Source organism: Microtus oregoni, unplaced genomic scaffold (genome assembly GCF_018167655.1).
Source record: "Microtus oregoni isolate MIOR12 unplaced genomic scaffold, Mior012 000005F_ref0000423, whole genome shotgun sequence".
Taxonomy (NCBI): domain Eukaryota; kingdom Metazoa; phylum Chordata; class Mammalia; order Rodentia; family Cricetidae; genus Microtus; species Microtus oregoni.
Window position 1 is genome coordinate 37,840,956 of NW_024543064.1, and position 26,226 is coordinate 37,867,181.

The 26,226-nt window shown below is 40.9% G+C and overlaps 1 protein-coding gene across 1 annotated transcript in view; it reads right to left on the minus strand.

Moving 5' to 3' along the window:
* Agbl4 (AGBL carboxypeptidase 4) overlaps positions 1 to 26,226 on the minus strand; it is a 1,095,236-nt gene that overhangs the window by 303,415 nt on the left and 765,595 nt on the right. Inside the window, exon 6 of the mRNA XM_041652936.1 lies at positions 13,919 to 13,958. Coding sequence (XP_041508870.1) covers positions 13,919 to 13,958 — 40 coding nt within the window. The remainder of the gene's footprint in view (positions 1 to 13,918; positions 13,959 to 26,226) is intronic.

Sequence of the window (26,226 nt, forward strand, 5' to 3'; positions counted from 1 at the left end):
TGTCAGTGTTTTATCACAGCTGCAGAAAATAAACTAACAGAATTCCGTACCATCATAGGGGAGATGTTGCTGTGCTAGATCTTACCATGTGAATTTATAAGACTTGAGGCTGTTTTGTTGGAAGACTGTGGAAGATTTTGGAGTGTTGTACTGGAAAAGCTGTTGAGTTTTCAGAGCTTAATAAACTGTTGTAGAAACTTGAAAGATAATGCAATGAAAATGTAGACAATGGAGGTCTGGCTCATGAGTTCTCAGAAGGGAACAAGGACTTAAAAACTTGAACTAGGTACAACTAGTTATAGTTTGACAGAATTTTTTTGTGTGTGTTAGTTACGTTGGGTCTGAAGAACCAACCATGATCAACAAAAAAGCCAATACCAATGAGGTAAAAACTGTGCTTCACTGGGTCCATGGACTATTGGTGAGCTGGGGTTGAAAATTCAGTTATGAATAATAAGTGATCAGCACCATTTGGATGAATTCTTCCAGAAAATGTTTCCTTAGGGCCAACACACAAAAGTTGTGGTCCAGAGAAGTCAAGGATTCATCTCAAGGTGGCATCTGAATTTGGCAATGTGTAAGAGTCACTAATATGCTGCTGGTTTTGAAGGCCTGAAAGCTACATGATCGAAGAAATAATGGAAAGAAACTGAGGCTTACAGCCTTGTGACAGGATTGGAGTCCCTACAGAATGGCTCTGAGAAGACACTGGCAAACAAGAAGCCTCAGTTTCAGTGGAGATACCAAGATATTAGAGATACTAACACTATGGGACATCTATCAAGGCTAGTGACTGTGTGGGTGGAGCCAGCCTTGGCCCAGAAGATAATCTATGTGTGCTGTATGTGGCAGAACAGAAGAGATGTGGTTGCCCAAGCCTTTTGGAGCCCAGAAGATTTTGAATGAGTTTCATATGCTGGACACTGAGCTACAAGATTTCTCCTTATCCTACTAAAGTTTGTTTTTTCTTAAGTGTAATTGTTTTATGCCCTGGTTCTTCCTTTTTGGGATAAGAAAGTATGTAACTTTGCTTTGATTTTACGAGTAAAAAATTTTGGATTTTTAAAAGATATCTTGAGTTTTGCAGGAAAATGGATGGAGCTAAAAATATATTATTTTGAGTGAGGTAAGCCAGACCCAGAAAAACAATTATCACATGTACTCACTCATAGGTGGTTTTTAAACATAAAGCAAAGAAAACCAGCCTACGAGTCACAATCCCAGAGAACTTAGACAACAATGAGGACACTAAGAGAGACACACATAGATCTAATCAACATGGGAAGTAGAAAAAGACAAGAACTCCTGAGTAAATTGGGAGCATGGGGATCTTGGGAGAGGGTTGAAGGGGGTTGTGGAGAGGCAGGAAGGGGAGCAGAGAAAAATGTAGAACTCAATAAAAATCAATTAGAAAAAGATATCTTTGGCTGTTAAATTTCTGACTTTAAAGTTTTTAAAAGTTGAACTGTGTTTTATATTAGAATATAAACACAAGCTCTTGGGGACAAAGAATGAAAGGTTATGACTTAAAGAAATGTAATGTACTTCTGCTTTAAATTGACAAGGGGTGGGGTGTCCTATTTAACATTAATTGTTAGCTTAATGCAAGAAACCTAGAACCACCTAGAAACCTGAGTAATTGTCTTTATTAGGTTGCTCTATTGGCATTTCTGTGAAAGAGGATCTTAATTATTAGTCAATTTAGGAGGGCCCTGCCCACCACAGGCAACACTACCCATAAGCAGGTGTTCTTGGAATGAGGGCACTCACTATGGGATGCCTAATATGGTAAACTTAGCCAACTACCCATGGTTAGAGAAGTCATAGAACCTAGAGAACCTACTTCTGCCATTTTCTAAACCAACAGAGTTTCTAACTGTATTCTAAATACTTATCCTTATTCTCAAAGGCAAGTAAAGCTCTCTCAGAAGTCTCTTTTCTTCCTCCCTCCCTCCCTCCCTCCCTCTCTTCCTTCCTTCCTTTCTTTTTGCAGCTAGTGGGAACTATTGCATAGATCCTCAACTGATCAAAATGCACAGAATAAGTGACAATGGAGTGCCAAGCTGTAACTGATATATTTACAATGTAATCCCTACATCTAAGACTCAGGGAACATCATAGCAAAGAGGGGAAGAAAGTTTTAAGAGCGAGAAGACTAGGATACTTGTTATCAGATAATGTCTTCTGGACATGACAGGGAAGCTGAAAACCATGAAATATCAAGAAGATGGTTGCCTAAACAGGAACTGCACAATGACAACTTCACTATGTGCCAATATAGATGGTGTAACTTTGCAAGGCTTACCAATAGATGGAGATCTATAGGCACTAGTAGCCTTTAGGAGAGGACAAGTCCATTTTTCTCTAAGGGTATGTACCATGCTTCCCCCCAGGTTATCCAGTTGTAAATAGTCAGTCCTAGACACATGTACATGTACATATTGAACACTAAATGTATTCAATAGGTTGTATATTCAAAATTTAAGAAGTCATGAATTTGAGGGGTGGGGCATGGGGGAAGTTGGAAGGATGAAAGTGAGGTGTGAAAACTATACAAATAAATTCTCAGAAAACTTTTAAAAACAAAATGGAAGGTTAGTTAAGCATGAGCCTATGAGTGGGTGAGCCAGATGGCGAGCCAAACTGAGGCAGCAAGCAGTATTCCCCCAAGACTCCTGTTTTGAGTTCCTGTCCTGACTTCCTTCCATGATGGATGTCAGCTATAGGTGTAAGCACAAGCCATGTAAACCCCTTCCTCCCCAGATGGTTTAGATTAGGGCATCTTATCACATGATAAACAGAAGGCAAACAGAACAAAGGGTGTGGTAGGATGATTCCCTATGTGCTCTGTTCTCAGACATGCCAATCTCAGATATTATTGGCTTAGCTAGACCACAGAGATAGTCATTGTACAATGTCCTATAGGCATTGGCCATTTCTAACCAATGTCAGGCCTCATCTTACCCCTCAATTTCAGAAGTAGTGTTTATTATTCAGCTCTCAGTCAATTAACAAAATAGAGGTATATATTTTAAAATGAGTTTATAGTGATTCGGTTGCAAAATATGAAGCCAACCATATTCTGCTGGGACTTCTGAGAAGCATTTTCTTGCTTTCCCCTCCTGAAGCAGAATTGGGGTGATGTAGTTTGCAACTGCTACAGTCACTGCGAGACCACATGAGGCCTGGGAATGGATTCAACACTGAGCACGTTGAGTTAGGAGAAGAAGAAAAACAGACCCTGTCCGTTAAGCCCTATATCAAGATGCATAAAATGTCAGCTTTATTTCTGGATTATTCATTTACATGAACCAATGAATTGTCTATTTTTTGCTAAAGCTAATTTAGATTGGAATTGAAGAATTCTACTTACATGGTTTCTGCACCTTAATTTTAGTTTTTGTGCCTTGAATTCTAATTTCTTTAGCCTTAGGACCTGCAGTGAGTCTAATGGCCACGATCTTCCTGGCTCCTTTCTTCCTCTCTTCCTCATTCTGATGGTGACTTTCATTTAGCATTCTTTCTATAGCTCAGCCCAGCCAAAGTGAATATTCTAAAATTTGACCCTGAGCACTTACCTTAACCCTCTCAGTTCAGTCCTCGGATCTGGCATCCGTTATTGACTTTCTGAAATGAATATCTACATGTGTACTATCCAGCTTGTGCCCCAAGGAGGAGAAGAACAAAAATGCCTTTCCCAGCACTTTTGTATTTCTCAGATTTTGAAGTTTGTCATTACATTAATTTTTAAAGATAAATAAGGCCTTATGTAACTCAGACTGGCCTCAAACTTACTTATTTGGGGGTTTTTATTGGTGTGATAAACACCATGACCAAAATCAATTCAGGGAGGAAAGGATTTGGCTCTCTATACTTCCTCCATCTAAGGAAGTCTGGACAGGAACTCAGATCCTGGAAGAAGGCAGGAGTGGATGCAGAGGCCACAGAGGGGTTGTGCTTACTGACCTGCTCTCCATAGCTTGCTCAGCCTGTTTTCTTATAGCATTCAGGACACCAGCACAGGGGTGGCAGAGCCCACAGCTAACTGGGCCTTCCCACATTGATCCCCAATAAAGAAAATGACTTGCAGACATACTTATAGGGCAGTTCTATGTAGGCATCTTCTTGGTTAAGATTTCTTTTACCCAGATGATCTTGACTTGTGTCAAGTTAACATAAAAACTAGTCAGAACACTTACTGTGTAACCAAGAATGACTATGAACTCCAGATCCTCTTGCTTCTAAATCCCATTTACTCGGATTGCAAGCATGCCACACCAGTCAGCTATTATTGGAATTTAAATGAATTTAATAGTCTGAGTAACCCTTAAAGCTAAGCTAATGTTTTCTCTTATTGATACAGGAGATGAAGGTGGACATAAGTGATTAGAGGTGGAAGTATACATTGTTACAACCTTTTTTTTTTAAAAAATAAAAATGAGTTGGTAATAAACCTCAATAATTCCATAAACATTAATGTTCTTAGGCCCAATAATTCCACTTCTGAAGTAATTTGTATAACAAGATATGCAAAAGAGGTAAGATTTTATTTAACCTACTTTTGTTATATACTAATTATACATAATTGGTTTCATTACGACATCTCCATGCATCTAGGCAAGGTATTTTGATTACATTTACCCCCTGATGCCTTCTCTTAGTCCTTTCCCATTCTCCCTGATCAATTTTCTTTAACCAGTCTGTCCCCCTTTTACTTTCATGTCTTGTTTTTGTTTTGAAGGCCCAATGAGTTTAGTTAGAGTTGTTTATGTGAGCATGGGTGAGGAAAGGTCACATACAAGGACCTGAGCAACCTACTTGTGTTTATACCCCTGAAGAAAGTATCTCCCCATGTCCCAGCAATAATTAACTGCCTATCAATCTTCAGAGAGAGAGGTCTCATGAGCACCTATTAGGATAAAATTGTTTATAAGAATAAAATGTCAGCAAGTAACACAGTGGGTTAAAACGGCACTTGTTTGAGAAATCGGGATACCATAGAAAGATGGAAGTAGTAGATCATTTAAAATGTGCGTTCCTTTGACATGCTCATTGAATTCTCATGGATCTCGTAGTTTCATCCCTAGTAATCTATGTTAGGTCCATAGTCTAAAATAGAGACAGGTATATACTTGAATTGAAAAATTATTCAAAAGTTTGAGGAACTAGAATCAAGATAAGTATCCAACATTACTGGCATGAGAAAGTTATTTACCTTGTTATACTAATTAAAAAGTCCAGATAACATTTTATATTCCATATGATCTCATCTATGTAAATTTGTACAGAAAATAAGACAAGAAGTAAATACCTTAAAATATTTAGTAGTTATTGCTCCGGGGAAATAGCTGATATTTTTGCCTTTGTAGCAGTTCTCTGTTTTTGGATTTTGTACCATGGACATGTACAATTCTTTTTAACAGAGAAAATGGTTATAAAAAGATGGTAAGTATGTAAAATACATAGCAACATGAAGATTGTTTATGAAAAATAATGCTAAGTGAAAAAAGATGTATATGAAAACTTACTGTGATTGCAATTATGTAAATATGTTTCTGCATAGAGACAAGAGCTGAAAAGAAAAATGTAAAATGGAATTAGGCCTTGTATTTTGCTAGGGCTGTGGATTAGGAGTAATTTATTTTTCTTCCCTAAAGATGTTCTTGAAGTCATTTTTAATGATGTGGATGTATTTTTAAAAACATCTCCTCTGTGGTCCCTATGTTGTCTGCTCATCTTCAGAGGTCTATGGCTCAGAAACCAGCTCCACAGTGAGAACAGCTAGAAATGTCACAGTTCTCTGTTCTTCAAAATGGGCTGAGTTTACATGTAAGGAACTTAAGTTGGAGACAAACCCCTAAAGTTGTCATGGCCTTCAGGTTGGGCTCATCAATATTTAATGATATTTAACATTTTTAACAAACTTATGAAAGCAAAGAGAACTTTGTGGTCATTTGTCTCCTGGATATCTCTATGATATATATGAGATCAAATGTCTCTCCAGGGTGTAGCCTAGCTAGTGAGGAAGCCCTTATGACTATGATGACCTTGGCAGTGTAGACTTTCCATGTCCTATCAAAATCAGTATGCTGGCCTTTGGTCTGAGAAAGAAGACTAGGGACTAATTACAGCCTGAACTTACAGGTCTATTTAAAGTGGGACAGGATCTAGAATCACATAGTTTCAGACTTTGTCCTGACATAATCACTGTCTGTGTTCATGTGGACAATTCATCTGTCTCATAGCAGCTTTGTTTATTCACCTGCAAAACTGGAAAGACAATATCTGCTTTATAGGGTAGTGGGGAGAACCGTGTACAAATATCCACAAAGGGCTTAACATAAATTTGTCTTTGAGCAGGCTTTTCTTAAATGCCATTTTTTTTAGTATATATCATTGAAAGTTATGGCATATGACAAGAGTTACAAGAAAATTCAACAGAGAAATCATAACCTTCAACAAACGGTGCTGAGGAAAGCAGATGCCCATATGCAGAAGACCAAATATTATGGAATCCTCCTTTATATCTTACCAGAACATTAACTCAAAGTGGGTCAGATACGTAAATGTATACAAACCTCTTAGAATAAAATGCAAGACTACATCCCTGTGATCTTGTGTTTGTCAGTATTCTCTTAGATATCACACAAAAAGTACAAGCAATAAAAGGAAGACTAGAAACGGGGCAACGGCTCAGTAGGTTAGTACCTGCCATGGAAGCATGAAGACTTGAGTTTGGATCCCAGGACCCAGTCAAAGCAAGTAAGGTGGCTTGCACCTGAAACCCCAGTGCTGGATGCAGGGATGATAGGAGTGGGAAGAGGAAGATTTCTGGAGCTCATTGGCCAGCCAGTTAGCAGGACCAACCAATGAGCTACAAGCTCAGCGAGAGACTGTCTTGGAAACTAAGGTATAGAGAGGCCAAGGAAGAAACATGACACTGACTTCCAGCCTCCATATGCACATGCATATATACATGCATATACTCACAGGAATAAATAAATATGTATGTATATATATATATATATATATATATATATATATATAGATAGATAGACATGCCACCCCCCCCAACTCATGATAAGTGACAATTTGGTCTGCATTGAAACAGCAACAAAAACGATATTTCAAAGAAAAATATTGAGAAAGTAAAAATAAAAGCACAGAATGTAAAAAAATTAGCTTCAAACGTTAAACCTGATAAAGGTGTCTGCATAATCCACATATGCAGAAATACACTAAAGTCCAACAACTCACTAATAAAGTGGGACACAAAATCCAATTAAAGTGGGGGAGAGAAAATAGCACAGCTATTTCCCCGAGGAAGCTATATACATAGTTTATAATGAAAATGTAGCCCATCATTAGACACTAATAAGACACATGTTTAAATCACCACAAGGTATTATTTTATACTCACAAGTATGACAATAACAGAAAAGACACTAATATGTGTTGGGGACAGTGTGGAAAAAACGGAATTGTCCTCTGTGACAGCTGGGGGGGGTGTAAAATAATACAAGTAATTTGTGAAACTGTTTTGTCAGCTTCTCACAATCTCCTCAAGTTTAGTATATGAGCAGTGATTCCATTCATAGGTACAGGCTCAAAAGAACTGAAAGTCTAAGTTCTTGACACAAATGTTTATAGAAGAATACTTAAAACAGCCTCAAATGGAAACGACTCAACACTCCCATCAACAAATGAATGGGTAAACTGTGGACAAACTTAAAATGAAACTTTATGCAGCAACAAAAAGCAATGAGGTTCTGATACACATTACAACCTGGGTGAAACTTGGAGATATTACAGCAGGTAACAAAGAAAAAGCCAGTCACAAAGACCGTCTATGCTATGATACTATTGATTTGAACTATGCAAAATGGGCAAGTCCTAGAGACAGGAAGTACATTGCTATTTGCTAAGATATGGGGTAAAGGAGAAACAGGTAGTGACCATGAGTTTGATATGTGTTTTTTTTATGATAATCTGGAAGGAGATGACGAGTGCATAACTGTGAACATACACAACACCATACAAGGGGGTGAAATCCGTGACATGTGACTTATTCTCTCCATGAAGCCTTCCTTTACAAATCCATGCCCAGCACATTTAATGTGATTGTTGAAATATTAAAATCTTTGGAGAAGTGTGACAAAGTATATTAGTCAAGTCTAAATATTCTAGTTGCCCTTTTGGGTGTGCCCTGCTCAGTAGGAAGATTATATACCTGTACCCTGTTGAGTTTAGGAATGGTCAGGTGACTTGTTCTTTTAAAGGAAATCTGGACAGAAGTGGCTACTTCTAAGGGTTGATAAGGGTAGATTCACAGCTCAGCATCACTCCGATCTCTCTACATGAAGGCCATGAGGCAAGTGTTTGCAGCGTCATCTAGCAATCTCTCATATACCCCTAGCACCTATTATTTTTGCATGAGGTGAATGGCTTCCAATTGTTAATAGTTGAAAATCTACCTCAAGGGCTTTCTCTGACCACTGAGAGATGCCATATCCATACATTGTAACTGGGAATGTTAAAAAAAAATAATACTCCTGTCTGAGGCTTTTTTTTTCCCACACCAACACCTGGTGTTTGCCACCAGGCTAGGCACTGGTCCCTCTGTGAGAGCCTGCTTGGTGCTGAACTTTTTCACAATAATTCTTATTCTAGGAATTCCCTTAAAGGAATAACCAGAGAGGTACACACAATCTTTATATATGGTTGTTCTGGAGGCTGAGGCAGGAGGATTACAAATTCAAAGGCAGCGTGGGTCATGGAATGAGTTTATGATAGCCCACATCACTTAGTGAGGTCCCGTTTCAAAATATAGAATAAAAACATGAAAAAGAGATAGAGGGCATTTCTATCATGCTTGGGGCCCCAGGATCAATCCCTGGTATTCTGCAAATAAATAAATAAATAAATAGATAAATTCCATGTGATTCCATATACAATTAAATAATTGACTAAGCAATAGGCAATAGAAAATTAAAATATTATGGCATGGCTTTCAACTTTGTGACATTCTCAGAAAATATGTGATAACATTATAGGGAGTTCACACCACTCAAATAAAGAGGGTCTATACACTATATTCTAATTTCATTTTAAAATTACCTTTGTATTTGTATGTTCATATACAAAAGTAATGTTTTTGAAACCTGTTAAATGTTTCATTTATCAAAACAATACTTCCTTATCTTCTCACAGAAGACGCTATAAAGAATGTACTTTTTAAGAAGTAAAAAGGAAATTACAGCTGGACTCCTGAGTCAAATGACAAAATGAGTCCATGCTTCAATAAACGCCTTGATTTTGGTCATATTGGATATTGAATATATTTGATAACACATGTAAACACAGTTACACCCCATTGTGTGGCACATCTCTGCAATGCTGAGATGAGCACAAGTGCAGCCAGGTGAAGGGTTCTGGGGTCAGTGGCTTGCTGAGATCGAGGTGTAGAAGTAGGGGAAACAGGCAAGACTTTGCTCCCTGTGGGATGAGAAGGACAACACGGCCCTGTAGCAGATGGAAATCAGAGAAGAACTTTGGCGTAGATCGTGAGTGGGACTCTCCTGTGATGGAAAGAGCCAAGTAAAGATGGTTGCTGTGGAACTCTCCAGAGAGGGTGCCTATGCACCTCAAGCCTGGGAAAGGTGAGAGAGAACAATTCTGGAACTGGAAGCACCCCAACTTTTTATCTTTGCATCTGCTATATCCCTCAGGTCCTACTCTGAAGATGTGGGGGAAAAACTACAGAAAATGTCAGAGGGAGAAGTGAGGACAGAGGAAGTGGAGAGAAAAAAAACTAGAAAACTTCCTTTCCAAAGGGATCATCCAAATTAAAGTTTCAAAATAATTGAAAAAATAAAATACTAACATGGAGAGACAGTGAACAAAATCGTCAAAGTGCTGGGGGAAACTCCTCAAATTAGAAGTCATATCTAGACAAATTATCACCCTAGGGAGAAGCCAAAGTAAGGCTAGCACTGATCAATAAGCTTGCCCAGGGACGCTCATTAGAACAGCGATTACAGCTGTGCTTTGAGCAGCCGCACAGGGAAGGCTCGCAGCACAATATACAAGAGAGCACAGAAACTCATAAACTGTGTGGGAGAAGCCAGTGGCTAACACTAACAGCACATTTTTATTCTTTTCATAAAAGGTTAAAAGTTAAAAGTCTAAACAAAAATGATGAGGCGGTGACGGGGCGGTGTGCAATAGATGGCAAAGACCTACCAAGGAACTCGTCTGATGGAAGATGAAAGGAATCTGAAGGACTGGAGTTTGTAAGGAAAGGAACGGTATATAGCCACAGGGTGATCAGCTAAGGCCAGAAAGAAAATCTATAGCAGCCAGATCTGCAGAGGAGACGGAAAGAGCAGGTAACATATCAAACTTCAAGAAATAATAGAAAGCAAAAGGCAGGAAGGCTTCTCAGGAGGTCAAGCTTAAGGTTAAAAATTCAAGGTTTGTTTGGGCCATAGAATGAGTTCAAGGCCAGCCTGAACAACTTGGTGAGACCCTGGCTCAAAATAAAAAGTTAAAAGGGGAAAAAGAGGTCAGGGGGTGTAACTTAGAGGAAGCTGCTTGCTTAGTAATGCTGCAGCCTCCGTGTTCAATTCCTAGTAAGCTTTTAAAGTTTTATTTTTAAAGGACAGGTCAAAGAAATTACATGATTGAGGAAGCACAACTATGGAAAAAGAAATATATTCAAATTATTATTATATTTGAATTATTATACATATAAATATATTACTTTTACCTATCATTGATGAGTACATGAGCATATGTGTCAGACTGCATGTGTGGAGATCAGAGGAAAACTTTGTGGTGTGGCTTCTGTCCTTCTGCCTTACATAGTGTTTCAGGGTTACCATTGCTGTGATCAAACACCATGACCAGAAGCAGCTTGGGGAGGAAAGGATTTATCGGGGTTACACATCCTGAAACATAGTCCATTGAGGGAAGCCAAAGCAAGCCCTCTAACCAGGCAGGGACCTAGATGTAGGAGCTGATGCAGGGGCCATGGAGGGGTGCTGCCTATTGGCTTGCTCAACCAGCTTTCTTATAGCACCTAGGACCACCATGCAATGTACCCTCTTACATCGATCACTGTTAAGAAAATGCCCTACAGGCTTGTCTATGGCCCAGTCTTAGGGAGGTTTTTTTCTCAATTGAGGTTCCCTCCTCTTAGATGATTCTAACTTGTGTCAAGTTGACTTAAGAACCAGGCAGGACACATATGTTTCAGGGATCAAACTCAGGTTTTCAGACTTATGTGGCAAGTGCCTTTATCAGATGAAATGTTTCATTGGTCCACCAATGGATTAAGTTGTGTTGTCACAATACAGATTATTAGACTTTGTGTAAGAAGTACACTTTAAAATCTATAATTATAACCTTCAAAAGGTAAGGATAAAAGGGAAAAGGGGAAAGATGTCTTCCAATCAATTACAACGATAATATTAAGTTTGAAATTCTTTAAATAAAACATTGGAAAGTTGGCAAAAAGTAAGACACATAGACCAGAGCTCAGAAACAGATTCCACATGTAGGAAAACTAATGTAACGGAGGTATAATTGTCACGAGATTGGGAAAGGAGGGCTGGTTGTCATATGGGTCTGAGACAATGAGTTATTCATATGTAAATTAAAAAATAATGAAATTCCTGGCTGATAATGTATACAAAGATTAGTCATTGTTGAGACAAAGTAATGGCTCAGATAGAACACAAGAAATTCTCCAGTATTAGAGGTACACACATACAGGCACACACACGCTTTTTGTTTGTTTGTGACAGGGTATCATCAGTGTGTAGCCCTGGGCTGGCCTGGAACCAACCTCAAACTCACAGTGCCTCTGCCTTCTGTGTGCTGGGATTAAAGGCTATGCATATGTATATGTCTTTGTTACAAGTTTGTTTTGGAGATAGTCTCATTCTGTAGCCCAGCCTGACTTTGAGTCTGCTGAAATCCTCCCACCCCAGCCTCAAGAATGTTGGAGTTACAGGTGGAAATCATCACACCTGACTTAGGAAAATGTTATAGCCGGTTGGAAAGGATTTCTCACAAAGCAAAGCTCTTATGGCAAGAAATTAATAAACATAACATTAAACTTAAGAAATTTTCCACAATATATTATGAACAGCAGAGCAATGAAAAAGTACAAGGCACATTCTGGGACGTTTGCAGTGAATATAATGGAAATATTCAGAATAATGAATTCTGAATCAGTAAGATAGAGATGACCCCATAGTCTGTACACAAAGGATACAAAAAATCAAGCCATAGACGTCAAAGCAGCAGAGAACATATAAAGAAGATAATCTACCCTACCACCAATCAGGGACACACACAACAGCAAGGCCGGGGCACCATTTTATGCTCATCATGCTGATTGGCAAAGTTTGTTTCTGATACATTTGAGTGTTGAGGAATCGAAGAAAGGAAAGCGCTTAGACTCTGCTGTTGGAAGAGTAGATTTCCGGAACTGGAGAACAGTTGCTGGTTATGTGGCAAATCTGATGCATATAATTAGTAATTCCTCTCCTGGGTTATATGCCTCAAGGAGACAGATAGAACTCTTTTTAGTAACCTTCTGTGTGATTGGAAAAAGGTATAAATACTTTAAATTATTATCAAATGATAATAATTCTCTAGGGCATATGAAACAGTTTTCAATGGTTTCCACCCAGGCACGGTACACACTTGTGACAGCAGCATTAGGATGGTGGAATCACGAGGATATCAGAAGTTCAAGATCATTCTTAGAAAAACTGAAAATTTCAAGGCCACTCGACTGTGTGAGACCCAACTCAACAACAACGATTTCCACATTCATTCTTCTCATGCCTCAATTTCAAAGGGCTGCATCACGTGGAAACATGTCCCCCGACATGGGTAAATGCACCTTACCTCCGTCCTTAGTGTACTATACGTAGACCAGGTAACTAACCCTTGTGCTAGGATTCTGCCTGCTGAGTGCAATTTTTCAGGCTTTTTGCTACCACAAAAAATGGTAGCTTTTCCCTCAAGTATAGTGGCCTGGTGGAAGGTGGGGCCAACATAGTTGTCCACGTTGGCTACTAAAATATTGAATATCTCCACATTTGTTGAGAGCGATTCCCGAGCTGCCCCTTACATAAAACCACTCTGCCACACTCGCTCCTTCCCTTGGAGCCCACCCCTTCACAGTTCAGTAACCAAAGGAGCTGTTCACTGGGGCTCTTAAATATTTTTTATCACCATGGGTGCAGACCACTCACAAATGCTCACAATCTCTCTTGGCACTGGTTAAAAAAATGTTTCTCTAGCTCAATTTAGCCTTGGCTTTCCAAACCAAAGTGAGATAGCTCCCTGATATCACTAAACTGCTCAGCCTCTCATTGGGCTAAAGAAACCTCAGGGAAGGAAACGGCCTCTGGTCCCACAGCCACAGGTTTGTTTTGAGCCTTGAATCTCCCTTAACGGAGACAAACAAATGCCACTTTGACCCTCAGACCAGCCAGTGACCAAACCCCATCACCTCAGGCTCTTGCTTATGAGCCATTGTCCCGTCGTTCTATAGCACCTGGTAGGCTGCTTCTCCATTTCCCATAACTTTAAAAGGCATTCCCAGGAGACCAGAACCATTTCTTGATATGTGAGTCCAATGAGTGATTTGGGGAAAAAACTTCACTCCTAGAGAGTGCACTTGTCACCCAGAGCTGTGGCCCTGTCACCTTCAGTCAACAGGGGACAGCACAGAGCTGGGAGGGAAAGGAAAGTGGCCCGCAGAGGAAGGCCATTAAAAGGTGCAAGAATTACAGCTTTCATTCTGGACGGGAGCCGAGGGCGGGGCTCGCATGTGGAGAGGCTGCAAGGCATGATTCCGAGTAAACTCTAAGCAGAATGGTGCTCTGCACCTACTCACCAGGGTTGGTTATTGTCAGGAGGTCAAGCTGCCGCTGTTGCTGCAAGAGAAAACACACAGTGAGGACGGAGGGCAGTGACTGGCACCACAGCCAAACCTGTGCCTAGCAGGGCAGGGGAGAAACACAAGAGGAAGTCTGGACACACAGAGCAGTGTGCATTTTATGGGACATGATTGTGCTGAGGGTTCTTCTCCCATACAGACAAGGTAGAGCACATAGCCTTTTTGGACATCTAGATAAGCCCATACTGTAGATTTTTTTAAAAGGCCTGGAGAGAATGTGGTTTACCAAAGACACAGAGCAAAGGCCCATTCCAATCCCCCATACAGGCACATTCCTCTGGACTCCATGCCCTTAGATTTCTCTTTGCTTGAAGTGTTTGCACCAGTTGATTAACTCATATACTGGCACCCTTCTTTGCCTTGAGCAACTTGCCTCCCAGGTACTTCTGTGGGCTCAGTTCTTGAGAACACTTACAACACCCAGCAATGTCAGTTGCCAATGATGATCTGAGCATTCCTTCTCCAGTGTAATCCCTACCCCTTAGTTCATGTATAGCCAATCAGAAATCTGGTTATCAAGTATATTGCATTATATGAATGAGGGTCCTTGTGTTTGGACTTTGTGTGTGTACCTGAGATGATCAACATCTCTGAAGGGCTGTCATCTTGTACAGCTCCCCAACCCCTAGGAAGCTGTGTGTTGAACTGGACACTGTGAGAGCAGAGAAATGGTGTAGAAAGTTCAGACTGGGACCATGGTAAACAGCTTTCCTTAAAGACATCAGGGTTCTCTAATCCTCAGTCTTCCTGCTGAGCACCTTCTCTCTTTCTTTTGTCTTTTTTCAAGACAGGGTTTCTCTGTAGCTTTGAAGCCTGTCCTAGAACTAGCTTTGTAGAACAGGCTGGCCTTGAACTCACAGAGATCCTCCTGCCTCTGCCTCCCGACTGCTGGGATTAAAGGTGTGCACCACCACTGCCCGACTGTTCCTTCTCTTTTCTAGGAGAAATACTGAAGATAGATAATTCCATCTTCTTTAAAGGGTCACACAACTTTGGCTTTAGGCTTCATGCTGCAGGAACTTCTCATCCCTGGCATTTTCTCCAGTGACCCCTTGTCTGATTCCACCTCACCCTCTTTATCTTGCCATTTTCCAAAAATGGCCTCCTGAAGTTCAGCTTAAGCAGAACTGAAGTCAGCAACGTTCGCTTGACTAGTGCAGAATAAAGGCAAGGCATGGGAAGTGCTAGGAGCTTTGAGATATCATTTCAGACTCACAGCGAGCCCAGGGGAAGGACGAGTACTTACATTCAAAGCCTGGAAACAAACGCTCACAACCGCACCTTCACTAACTGGCAAGATCATGCTGGTTTCAATCCTATTTCTAAGTCTATTTATGGCAATCGTAATTCATAATAGGTTATGAGTAAGATGACCTATTTAGTTCAGTGGGGGGGGGCTTTTATTATAGGACATCCAACCCTTGGTCACACAGGCTGCCTCTTCCATTTGCGTAGAATCAATACTAGGCCCTTAGGAGTCTTTTCATTTGCTTCAATGTTCCCTTCCCACACCTAGTTCTATGAACTATTTCTGTTCTACCTCTTTCCTTGACAAGGAACTCCCTACTTCTTACTGTCCATTCAGCTCTCCTCTGAACAGAGTGAGGTGCCCACAGTAGCATCACTGATTTCTGTTGTCTCAGCCCATAGTAATACCTGTTTCTGTTTCTCCAGGCTAAATGTTCTCAATTCCTCTGTCCATTTTTTTCCCATGGGGACCTGTTCTCGAATTTCCTTGTCCTTGGGGTGATCTCCTCAGGCATTCAACTTTGATCTGCTACAACAAAAATTGCTTGAAGATTTCTCTCCTGGTTGTTTCTGACTTCTCACGGATCTCCAGGCAAGTCTGTATCTTTTTGAGGCCTGCCCTGTAACACATCCCCATTTTCCTGCCAGCTCATAACTCATTCCAGTTGACTTCAAGCAAACAATGCATCTCCAAGATGTCACTGATCTATGTAGCGAGCATGAGTTCTCACGCTGAAATGAAATACAGACTCATACATGCCAGTGAGGGGGAACGCTGGAGCCAGATGGCCTCCTTCCCCTAATGTGGAACCTAGCAGAGGGAAGATTGGCTCAAACTGCCTTTCCCCAAGCCAACCTGCACAGCCTGGCACTCTGCTCATATAGGAGAAGGATCCAGTAGTCTCCTTTCTTCCATAAGTTTATTTTCATGATGGTCACAATTAGAAAAAAAAGCCTATTTATCCAAAAAGTTTCTAATCCCTTCTTAAGAACAATTGCTAAATGGTCACTCTGTGCTTGGGATCCAGTAGAGAAGAATGAGAAGAAAAATCTGGCAAGAGTCAGACACACCTGGGTACGAGTCCTGGCGCCTGTGTGTGGTGTTCTATAACTGGCTGTTTCTGGCTACGAACTTCAGAACTTTAAAAAGATCAAGAGAGGCTTCAAGTCAAATGCAACCAGGTGCTATACATGAGAGCTCCCCCTTTTTTGTGCAGAATTCTCTCAGCAACCTTGGGCTCCGGTACTGAGGTTCAAGGGTGGAGTCAGAACTCATAAGAACCACATTTTGCATGCTGTACTGTCCCATTGCAATTTTAGCGCCTGCGTGAATCTTCCTCAATAGACAGAGACATTTTACAGACTCAGAACTACTAAGCGCCTTCGTTACCCCGCTCCACTCTGCAGAGGAGCACTCAGTAAACACTTGCTGAGCTCCCTGAGCTAATCTCCAGGTCCACAGCATCCTTCCAAACCCCCACGCCTGTGCTTATGGTGTTCTTTCCGCCAGGGCTGTTGGGACTTCTGGAGTCCTCTGTGAAGTCTCTCTGTCCACTAGCTCTCATGCCTAGCTCCCTTCTCCCCTTTCTTCGGCAGAATAAGTACTTTCTGCTTTGTTTCTCCAGTGTACACTGTAAAATTGATCTCTTGTACCATGCTGGCTTAATAGTTATTTCTGTGTCTGTCTATCGTGTGAGCTCCTTACTTGATGTTGGAGTCATCCATTTCATCTCTGTGCTTCCAGTGCCCAGAACAAAAGCCTGCGAGGACTGTCTGATATCATCTAGTTCAAGTGACTTAACTAGTTTCTCATTCCCTGTGGGATTACCTTTTAAGAAGGGGGCCATCATCTTGGAAAATAGGCCTGTTCTTCCCCCACGCACCCCCTCCCTCCCCAAGGCCACATCTGCCACATCACATCTCCCAGGTTTCCTCCTTTTATGGCTTTGCTTCACTATTCTTCAGTTAGCAAAAAAATAAATAAATAAATAAAAATAAATAAATAAAATAAAAATAAAAATAAATAAATAAAATAAAAATAAAAATAAATAAATAAATCTCTCTCTTCTGTGAGTGCATCCCTTCTTCTCCTCTCCCCATCCTCTGTAGCTCCTGCTGTCTATATCCCCTCTGTGGTGACGAATTAATTCTCATCTGATAATAAACCCTATTATCCTGCAATTGACTAATATATGTGTGCACCACCTAGTGGCACAAGCAGGTAAGTGTAGTCTGTTTATGTTCTAACAAGTAACCTCAGAGAGAATCGCAAAATCTGCAGTCTAAATTCAAGTGAAAACAAAGGCATATGCTGGAGAATGACTGCATCCCAGCTTTTAGCAGAGAAGTGGAATAGTCAAGTCATTCTAAATTCTAAAAAGTTAAAAATAATAAATGTCATTACTAGAGTAACTAGACTAATAATCACTAGAGATTGCCCATGGGAAGCTACAGTGTTTGTAAACACAGGCTACCTGATTTTCTTTCTTCTTGCTAGGTGGCTCTCATGCTTCCTCTTTGGTCAGATCCTTCTCAGCCTGCTGAGGTTGGGCTGGATCCTATCTGTGGCCTACAGGAGCATCATCACATTGTGGTCCCATGGCTCCTGAACAATACAGCACACCCAACAAGGATCTGCTGGCTACAATCTTACCCTCTTAGACAGGACCCTTCTGGTCACCAGATGTGGTCCTGAGCTTCAGGCCCTCTCTTCCAACAGACACATTAGGCATATTAGGTATAAACAGTACTTGTGGACTGCCTCCACACTTTCCTTCAAAGCCCTTTCTTTTTGAGCCTTGGGGATCCAGGAACTGGGCTACAGAGAATCTGGCCCTCTTCATCTGGATGGGGTGATCAAGAGGCTGCGGTTAAAAATGGACTTTTCGTTTTGGTCACGACTACACTGCAATTATCTTCCAGAATGCAAAGGGACACGGTGTTCTAGGAGCTCAGGGGATGGTTTTGTGGGTTCTGCGTGGTGACAGAGAAGAGCCACTGATTATCTGTTCTGTTTTGCTTTCTCTTTTCATGCAAGACATCTATTTGGGGAACAGGCAGTCTGTCACTGCAGGGATGACTTCAACAAGGGCACCAGTAATCCTGAGTGCTCTTCTGTCACTCCAGAAGCCAGCCAGCCTGCAGAGGACCTCGGAAAGACATCTATGGAAGGAGCCCAGGGGCAGAGGCACACATTTAGCTTCACACCTCAGACAATCCAGCTTCCCCTTCGGGTCCTTTTCCTCCCCTTTCTCCTTCTGGGCACCTGGACTTTCAACTGTTCTCTCTGGAGAACAGTTCACATAGCACCAATCTTCCTAACTCAGAGTTTTAAAGTCTCTTACCCTAGTTTAGCCTCCTCACTGGGCAAAGGACTGATCATTTTAAGTTAAATCTGTGCTACTCTTTGAATAATTTAATGATTCTAATTACATTTTTGATAAAGACTAAATTTTTTAGCTTGGCTTTCAAGGAAGATGTTTTAAAAAAATCAACTCAGATTAAGCCAATAGCAGAACAAAAAAACCCAAATATTGCCTGCCTTCTCTCGTTTGCGGTTCCTAGATTTTATAGAGATAAATAAAATTACCCATCTATGTATCTATGAACTCATTTATGTAGTACTTGAAAGCAGATGTTAATCTGTCTAAGGAGACAAAGTAGACCATCGGGAGGAGGACAGAAGGGGAGGGGAAGGAAGAGGAAAGATGGTATGAGAATATATTTACCACACACTAAATACAAGTGTGAATGCTTTAAAAAAAGAATTTGAACAGAGGTACCTTGCGTGGCAGATAAAGTGACTCCCAGAAGCCAAAGGCTATTAAATAAAAATCCTAGTGCCAAGGCCGAGCTGCTTCCCCATGAGTTGATGGACAGAGAGGTTCCCGATTTCCTCCAATCAATACAAGGCATTTATTGCCACTGCTTGGCTGCCTACCAGAACTACATGGTAAGACCCTGTTGCTGAAGACACCCTATATTTTGGTTGGTTATGAACAAAGAGAAATCAAGCCGTCATTCTGTTGGCTAGCTTTCATAGTACCACAAGATGGTATGCACAACACTGTGGGAGAATTGTTATTAAAAGACTTATTCAGCCACGGACGCTGTCTGTCACACTGCTGACCTGCCAAGGGCAAGAGGTGCTCATTGGTGCAATAGTGGCATGACCGTTATGGGAAGAACCAGCTGTTTCTGACAGGACTGAGGCCTGCTCCCAAGGAGGGCCTTTACAACTATCCTGTAAACCTGGTGGAAAGCCTGTGACTGGAGAGACCACAGGCCCTGGTGGAAAAGCCACACTGTTGCTTTTCCAAATGCATGTCATAGCCTGTCACACTACCTTCTAAACACATATCTGCTGGGGTCAGCAGAACTCCTTTATGTAGTCGGCTATAGTTATAGCAGAGAATTATAACTCATCAAAGTGCTGAGAAGAACTGACTGTTGAGCGTTCAGTCCTAAGTGGAACATTTACATAGCTCCCTCCAGGACTCAGGGAGCAATGTAGAAAAGGGGGCAGAAAGCATGAGTGCTGGAAGAAGAGTAGAGTGTGTGGCCCCACCTTTCCCCATAGGGATTTAATGGCAGCAAGGCGCCAGTACCCCTACCCCCAGGATCCCTCTCTGAGGATCTGTAGATAGTTAATGACTGAAGGGGAGGTGAGTCACTGATACTCCTGTAAATAACCCCTTACCCATATTCCTACAAGTAACCTTAATGAAACTAATTGGTTCACTGTCAATAAATACATAAGTAAAAAAGAAAGATGTGAAAGTAGGTTCGGGAGCAGCTCAGAAGAGGAACGATGTCAGTAAGAGTGGGAGGGGCAAGAGAAGGGAATGGGGGTAACTGTGATCAAAGTGCATGATGCATGCATATGAACTGTCATAATGAAATCTACTCTTGAGTATAATTAATATATGCTGATAGAAAAGAAAAATACCCACAAGTTTTATGAATTGTTTGAAAAAGATAACCATCATACTATAACCTCACATTTGGAAAACAAAAGTATCTATTAAGGTCAGAACCAAATTTCAAAAATTAAGGTAAGTCCAATCATTCCGGCTACTGTGCTCTGTAGAAAAGCACAGGTACCCAGAAGTAGGAAAAAAAGTGAAGGAAAATGAAATAGTAGAAAAGAAGAAGGGAAAGGATTCACTTAACGATTTATTCTGAGTTCCAATGTTAAGTGCTTATTAGTTTTTTAAATAAAAATATTTACTTATGTGTACATATATGTGTACCTGCATGAATTCACAGGCATCATGGGCATGCAGGTGCCTGCTGAGGACAGATGGTAGGGAGCCACTATGTGGGTGCTGAGAACTAAACCTGGGTTCCCTCAAACAGCAACGAGTGCCCTTAACTGCTGGGCCATCTCTCTAGCCCCTAAATTGGTGCTTTTGATTCAAGTGGTTTTAATTGAGGAATTACCAAGAGGGCCGCCTTTAAAGAGAGGCTATGAAAGTAGGTCCTAATGGATGGGGATTTTTTTTTCCTTGAAGAAGGGCCAATTTTTAAGAAAGAACAGGAGAAGGGCTCAGAGAGATGGCTCAACAGTTAACAGCTCATCCTGCGCCTGCAGAAGACCAGAGGTTGCTTCCTACCATGGCTTGCTCACAACTGTCTGGAACTCTAGTTCTGGGGATCCAGCTCCATCTCTGGAGTCTGAAGGCATCTTCACTCATGTCACATACTTTGTGCCCCTCCACACTTACACTACCCAGACATAAATTATGATAATAAATTTTATTTTTGAGACAAAATCACACTATGTAATTGTGGCTTACCTGAAACTAGCTATGTAAACCATATTGGCCTCAAACTTATAAAAATGGATCTGCTTTTGTCTCTCAAGTGCACCATGATCAGCCCAACAATAATAAATCTTAAAGAAAGAACCTAGACTGGCCATAAAGCCCAGCTAATTTCTGTCTTTGGGAGTCAATATGTCTGCTGATGCTGACATTTAGTTTTAAGGCCACCAAGGCATCTCCCTCACATATTGTTTTCTTCTCTTTATAGATTTGATTATTTAACAACAATGTACTAAATAAAGATTATTTGAAGGAACGTATAACAAAACAAAACCAGCAGAATAGAAGAACCAAAGAAGGAGGAAAAGATATAAAGACAGAAGCAATTAATGTGAGTCTGTAACTCAGTTTCCCTAGGCTGAGGCACAGAGTCAGGGCACTGATGCCTCACAGGCTGCTGCACTGGAGCCTCCCATGGGGCTGGATGTAGAAGAGAAAGCACAGAGATCCGGGCAAGCAGAAGCAGCATAAGGCTTGGGACCAGAGTAAGAAGACCCAGGTCTGATCATGTGTAGGTTGCCAAGAACAACAACAAGGAATCCTAGCTTAGGCACCTGTAAGAGGTTTAGCCCTTGGATGAATGACTTCAACTCTAATAGTGTAGGGTAGAACATAAAACATAATGAAAGAAAAAAAATTTAACAGGAGAGTACTAATGTCACTCTTTTTTTTTTTGCTTTTTTAAAACTCTACTTATAATGTCTTAGATACCATATGACCTATCCTAACCAAGCGTCTTTTTGTGGCTCTCCTCCTGCACCTAACCCTGATGCATTATATCCCCTTTCTCTCTTATGACCCAGGTGTTTTCTTACTAACCCCCATGCTTTATCACTTCTTATCATTACCCTCTTTTGGTCTCCCTTCTAGATTTTTAGATTTTACCCACACTTACACCTATTTACGTGTACATTGAAGAGTACAAAGTCCTAACATACGTGAGTGTTCAATAAAGTTTTTTCTTTTCATTTCTGTTCTTTAGATTCAGTAAGTGCAGAAAGCAGTTGCCAGCAACTTTGCAAAGAACTGTGAAGGACTGAAAGAAATAAGGAATTAGAACCATTCTGAGTGAGGCAACCAGACCCAGAAAGACAAATGCCACATGCTCTTTTTCATATGTGGATGCTAGGACTGACTCCTTTAGATATGTGTGCTTAAATTGCAGTGCCCATAGGAAGCAGGAGGCTAGGGAGGGGCCATGAATGGGATTTCAATGTAAGGGGCATAAAACGCAGGTGGAATAAAGGAGAAAATAGGAAAAATGGAAGGGAGGATTAAATGGGGCAGGAGATGGGAGGGCAGGGTTGAAGAGTAAATATGGGGAGAAATATTTTCCACTACAGATCTTTGAAAACACCATATGGAAACCTACCGTAGAAACTTTCCAATATATATGGACCTATCCTTCTAAATTAGTTTTTAAACCCATATATTAGTACATCTTTCTTCCCTCATCAAAGAGGTTTATCTTTGCAAGAGATGGCAATTAATACAGAGACCTCCCTCATCCAGACACATGCAGAGAGTAAGAGACTGTGAAGTGCTCAGCTCTGGATGGAACATTTATTCCACACCCTCTTCCCCATTGCTGACAGACTGTGTTGAAAGAGAGGACAAAAGAGTCTAGGAACCAGAGATGTCTGTAGTTTTCCATACACGACAGGGATGTGCACACATTGCACTCATGCTGGGGCTGTGTGCACAACACCTGGCCAAGATCAAGCCAGCCAAAATCCAAGCATAGATGGGGAATGGGCTCATGACCTCCCACTCCCACTGAGGAGCTATTGATGATGAATGGCTGCTGGGGGAGGGAGAGTCAGTATTCTTCAGGGATGCTGTCCTGAGGAGGCTGCTTATGGTCCAGTAGATGTTCCCACACCCATGTACATACAGGCAGAAGTAAATGTATGATTCAGTATTGAGGTTTATGTTGGGGTTAAGCCCACTAAACCTCTCAGGGTTCAGAAGGATTGCTAAAGCAGGCAAAAACTGGCTAACAATATCTGAGGGGAAATAAAATAATTTAGCTTTTTTTTTTTTTTGGTTTTTCAAGACAGGGTTTCTCTGTAGCTTTGGAGCCTGTCATGGAACTAGCTCTTGTAGACCAGGCTAGCCTTGAACTCACAGAGATCCGCCTGCCTCTGCTTTCTAAGTGCTGGGATTAAAGGCATGTGCCACCACTGCCCGGCAATAATTTAGCTTATGCAAGTCTTTTTTTTTTATCATATCTTATTTAGTCTTCCCATGCTCTCTCCAATGCTTTCTTGATGTTTCCCCTTTGATGTTTCTCGCTGTTGCTAACTGTGCTCCCCATTTCACATGGTTTCCAGTTTTTATACCCTCACACAGTTAACAAGCATGCATTTCACAGAATCAAGAGACCGGATGGATCTGGCAAGGAGGTGCCTTGCATCTCAGAGGGGATGTGACCATGAAGCTTCCCAGCAGATACTGGCAGGATTAATTAAGAATCAATACACAATTCAAAGAAGTCTTCATGCACTAACTACATTTTTAAAGCGTAACTAGTTAAGCTAGAAGTTTGTGATTAATTATTGGAGAAAATGCAGCAGTTATGTGGTACTTTTTGAAGACTTCTGCTCCCTTCCCCAGTGACTGGAAACACAGCCTTGTATGCATAGTAGCCTGCAGGCCTGGGAGGAAGGCAAAGGTACTTGATTTGCATCAGTGTCTACCTGACTGAATTAAAAGTAGTCTCTTTGGAGACTTTGCTTCCAGTTCTAGCGGGGTACCTTACAGCACCCAGGTGAGAAGGAATTTCTTCCTCTGGGGCTGGTTTAGTGACTTAAGCTTTTTTCCTGTATCTCTAGGGGTAAAGGTATAAACAGTTAATTTTGTGGGCTATTGATCTCATGTTAATTGAAACCAAAGTCAAGGGTAAATACAGAATATCAATAGCTTGTGAGGATAGAGCAAAACGTCAGTAGATTACACCTTCCTGAATCTGCTGCTAGAGAATTCAGGGACACCTAGACTTGTTTATCAGTGACAGCAGACACACTGTCTCTCCTGCTCAGGGCCTCCTGCTTAGGACTCCTTTCTTGTCAATGAGTCCTGTCCATAAAGAGAGTTGTGGTGGACTAGCTTATATAGATTTGACTATGAGAACAAAGGTTGGGCTGAGTGAATGACTTCACACCAGGGTTCTATGGTATGGTATGGTATACAGTTGCCCGCACAGCAAAAGTCTGGTTTAAAGAATGATCCGTACACTGCTGGGATATTTTGGGATCAATGCCATTACGGAAGGGAGAAAGTCATGATTTCACAAGATTTCTACAGAATTGACAGTGACTATCCAAAAGACAGGTGTTTCCAAAGCGTTGCAATTCGGGTTCTCCATTTGGAGTCTACACTCACTCCCATGCTCACTCCCGTGGATTTGTCTAATAGATCTGCTAGCTGTACATTTACTGTAGAACACTTGTGGGCTTTCATCTACTCAGTAATAATGAGGGGTTGGAGGGGAGCTAGTGGGTGATAGATTTGATCCAAACACATTATATGCATGTATGGATATTAAATAAAATATTTTTTAAAAAGAAACACTCAGAAGCCAGAACTTTGTAATATCCTTGCTGCATAGGACAAAAATTTACCTTTCTCTGAACTTGTCTCTTCCACATACTGGCAAAAATGACCATACATAAGTCAGATAATTTAAAATGGATTTAATGGCCTACCTACTAGTAAATTAGTTAGCTTACTGTAGTATGATACATGCATCTAGATAATGTTACATAATATAGTAGGGATTTCCTATTTCTCCCCTCCTCCTTCATGTGCAACTTGACTAACACATCACAACCCTCTGCGAGCTCCCCTTGCTCTTCCAGACTTGGTTCAGTGCCCTCTCATGGCTCCTGAGCAACTGGATTACCCTTGACCACAGATGCTACAACTGTGTTCCATTGTCTGTGTGAGTTTCTCTGACTGTGCACTCTTCCAGATGCAGCCATGGCGGCATTCAGATCTCTATCTCTCGCCACTACCACTATATTTGGCACTAACAGGCTTTCTGTCATCTTTGCTGAACTGAACAAAATGGCAGAGTTCCTGTGAAAAACATCATGATGCAGAGAATAAAACTGATACTGAAAGCAAGGCATCATTAATCCGTGTTCCTGCCCAGCCAGGGTAACACCTCTCATGACATCATTTTTATATACTACAGGAAGCAAAAGTATCTTGTCATGGAAGCACTTTCTGCATTTCAGTGGCACTTTTGGAAGCTAGATGCCAAACTGATCAACCACGACCTTCTTCCCATAAGAAACTGTCAGTTTGATTGTGGGGAAAGAATCCAGATCTAATTGTTCTTTGGAAGCCTGGGACAGAAGGTTTTGTGGTTTGAAAAATGGAACTGTCTAAATTAATTTTCCTGAAACAAGCATCTTTGCCAAATAAAAGCAATGCATAATAGGATTCCATAATTAAAAGCGAAATGATACCTTTTGCTATGTGGGAAAGGTATATGTGTTCACCACAACAAAGGAGCAAAGTGTTCTTTAGAACTCTAAGGATGTATGAGCACAAACGTGCACCTCTGGCTTTGCCTCTGTGTGCTGAGATGCCTCTATCTGTATTTTCCATATTTTGCTATTGAAAAAGAAGTTTTGAGAAACAAGTGTCGTTCATTATGATTTCTTAACATGCTGCTAAAATATTCTTCAATTACGTTGCACTTTTCATAGACAGAAACTGGAAAAATGGGGAGAATTATCATTTATTGGATTCTCCTTATTTTTCCCTGACTGCTTTTCTTAAGCTGTCTTTAAACTATCTCTCTCTGGGTGTATGTGTGTGTATTTATAAACTGGCAAAATCTTTTACAGAAAATAGTCAATTAAGAACATGTTATTAAACATTTACTATGCACTGGGTGCTTTATGTTTATTCATTTTCTAGGAATTAAATAGTCAATTATTTATTTATTTACTTAATTAGGTTACAAATTAAGACTGTCTTATGACACTTTCATACTTATTTTGTTTCAGAAGAATTTGAGCCTCCACTCGCTCTTCTCTTCATCTCCCTGCCCCAACCTACTCTTTCCTCCTGCTGTACCTTTGTGGCCTCATGGCCACTTCCACTTTGATATCTGTCGCCTATGTTGTTTTTGTTCCTCACCTCTTCTCTTAAGGTATC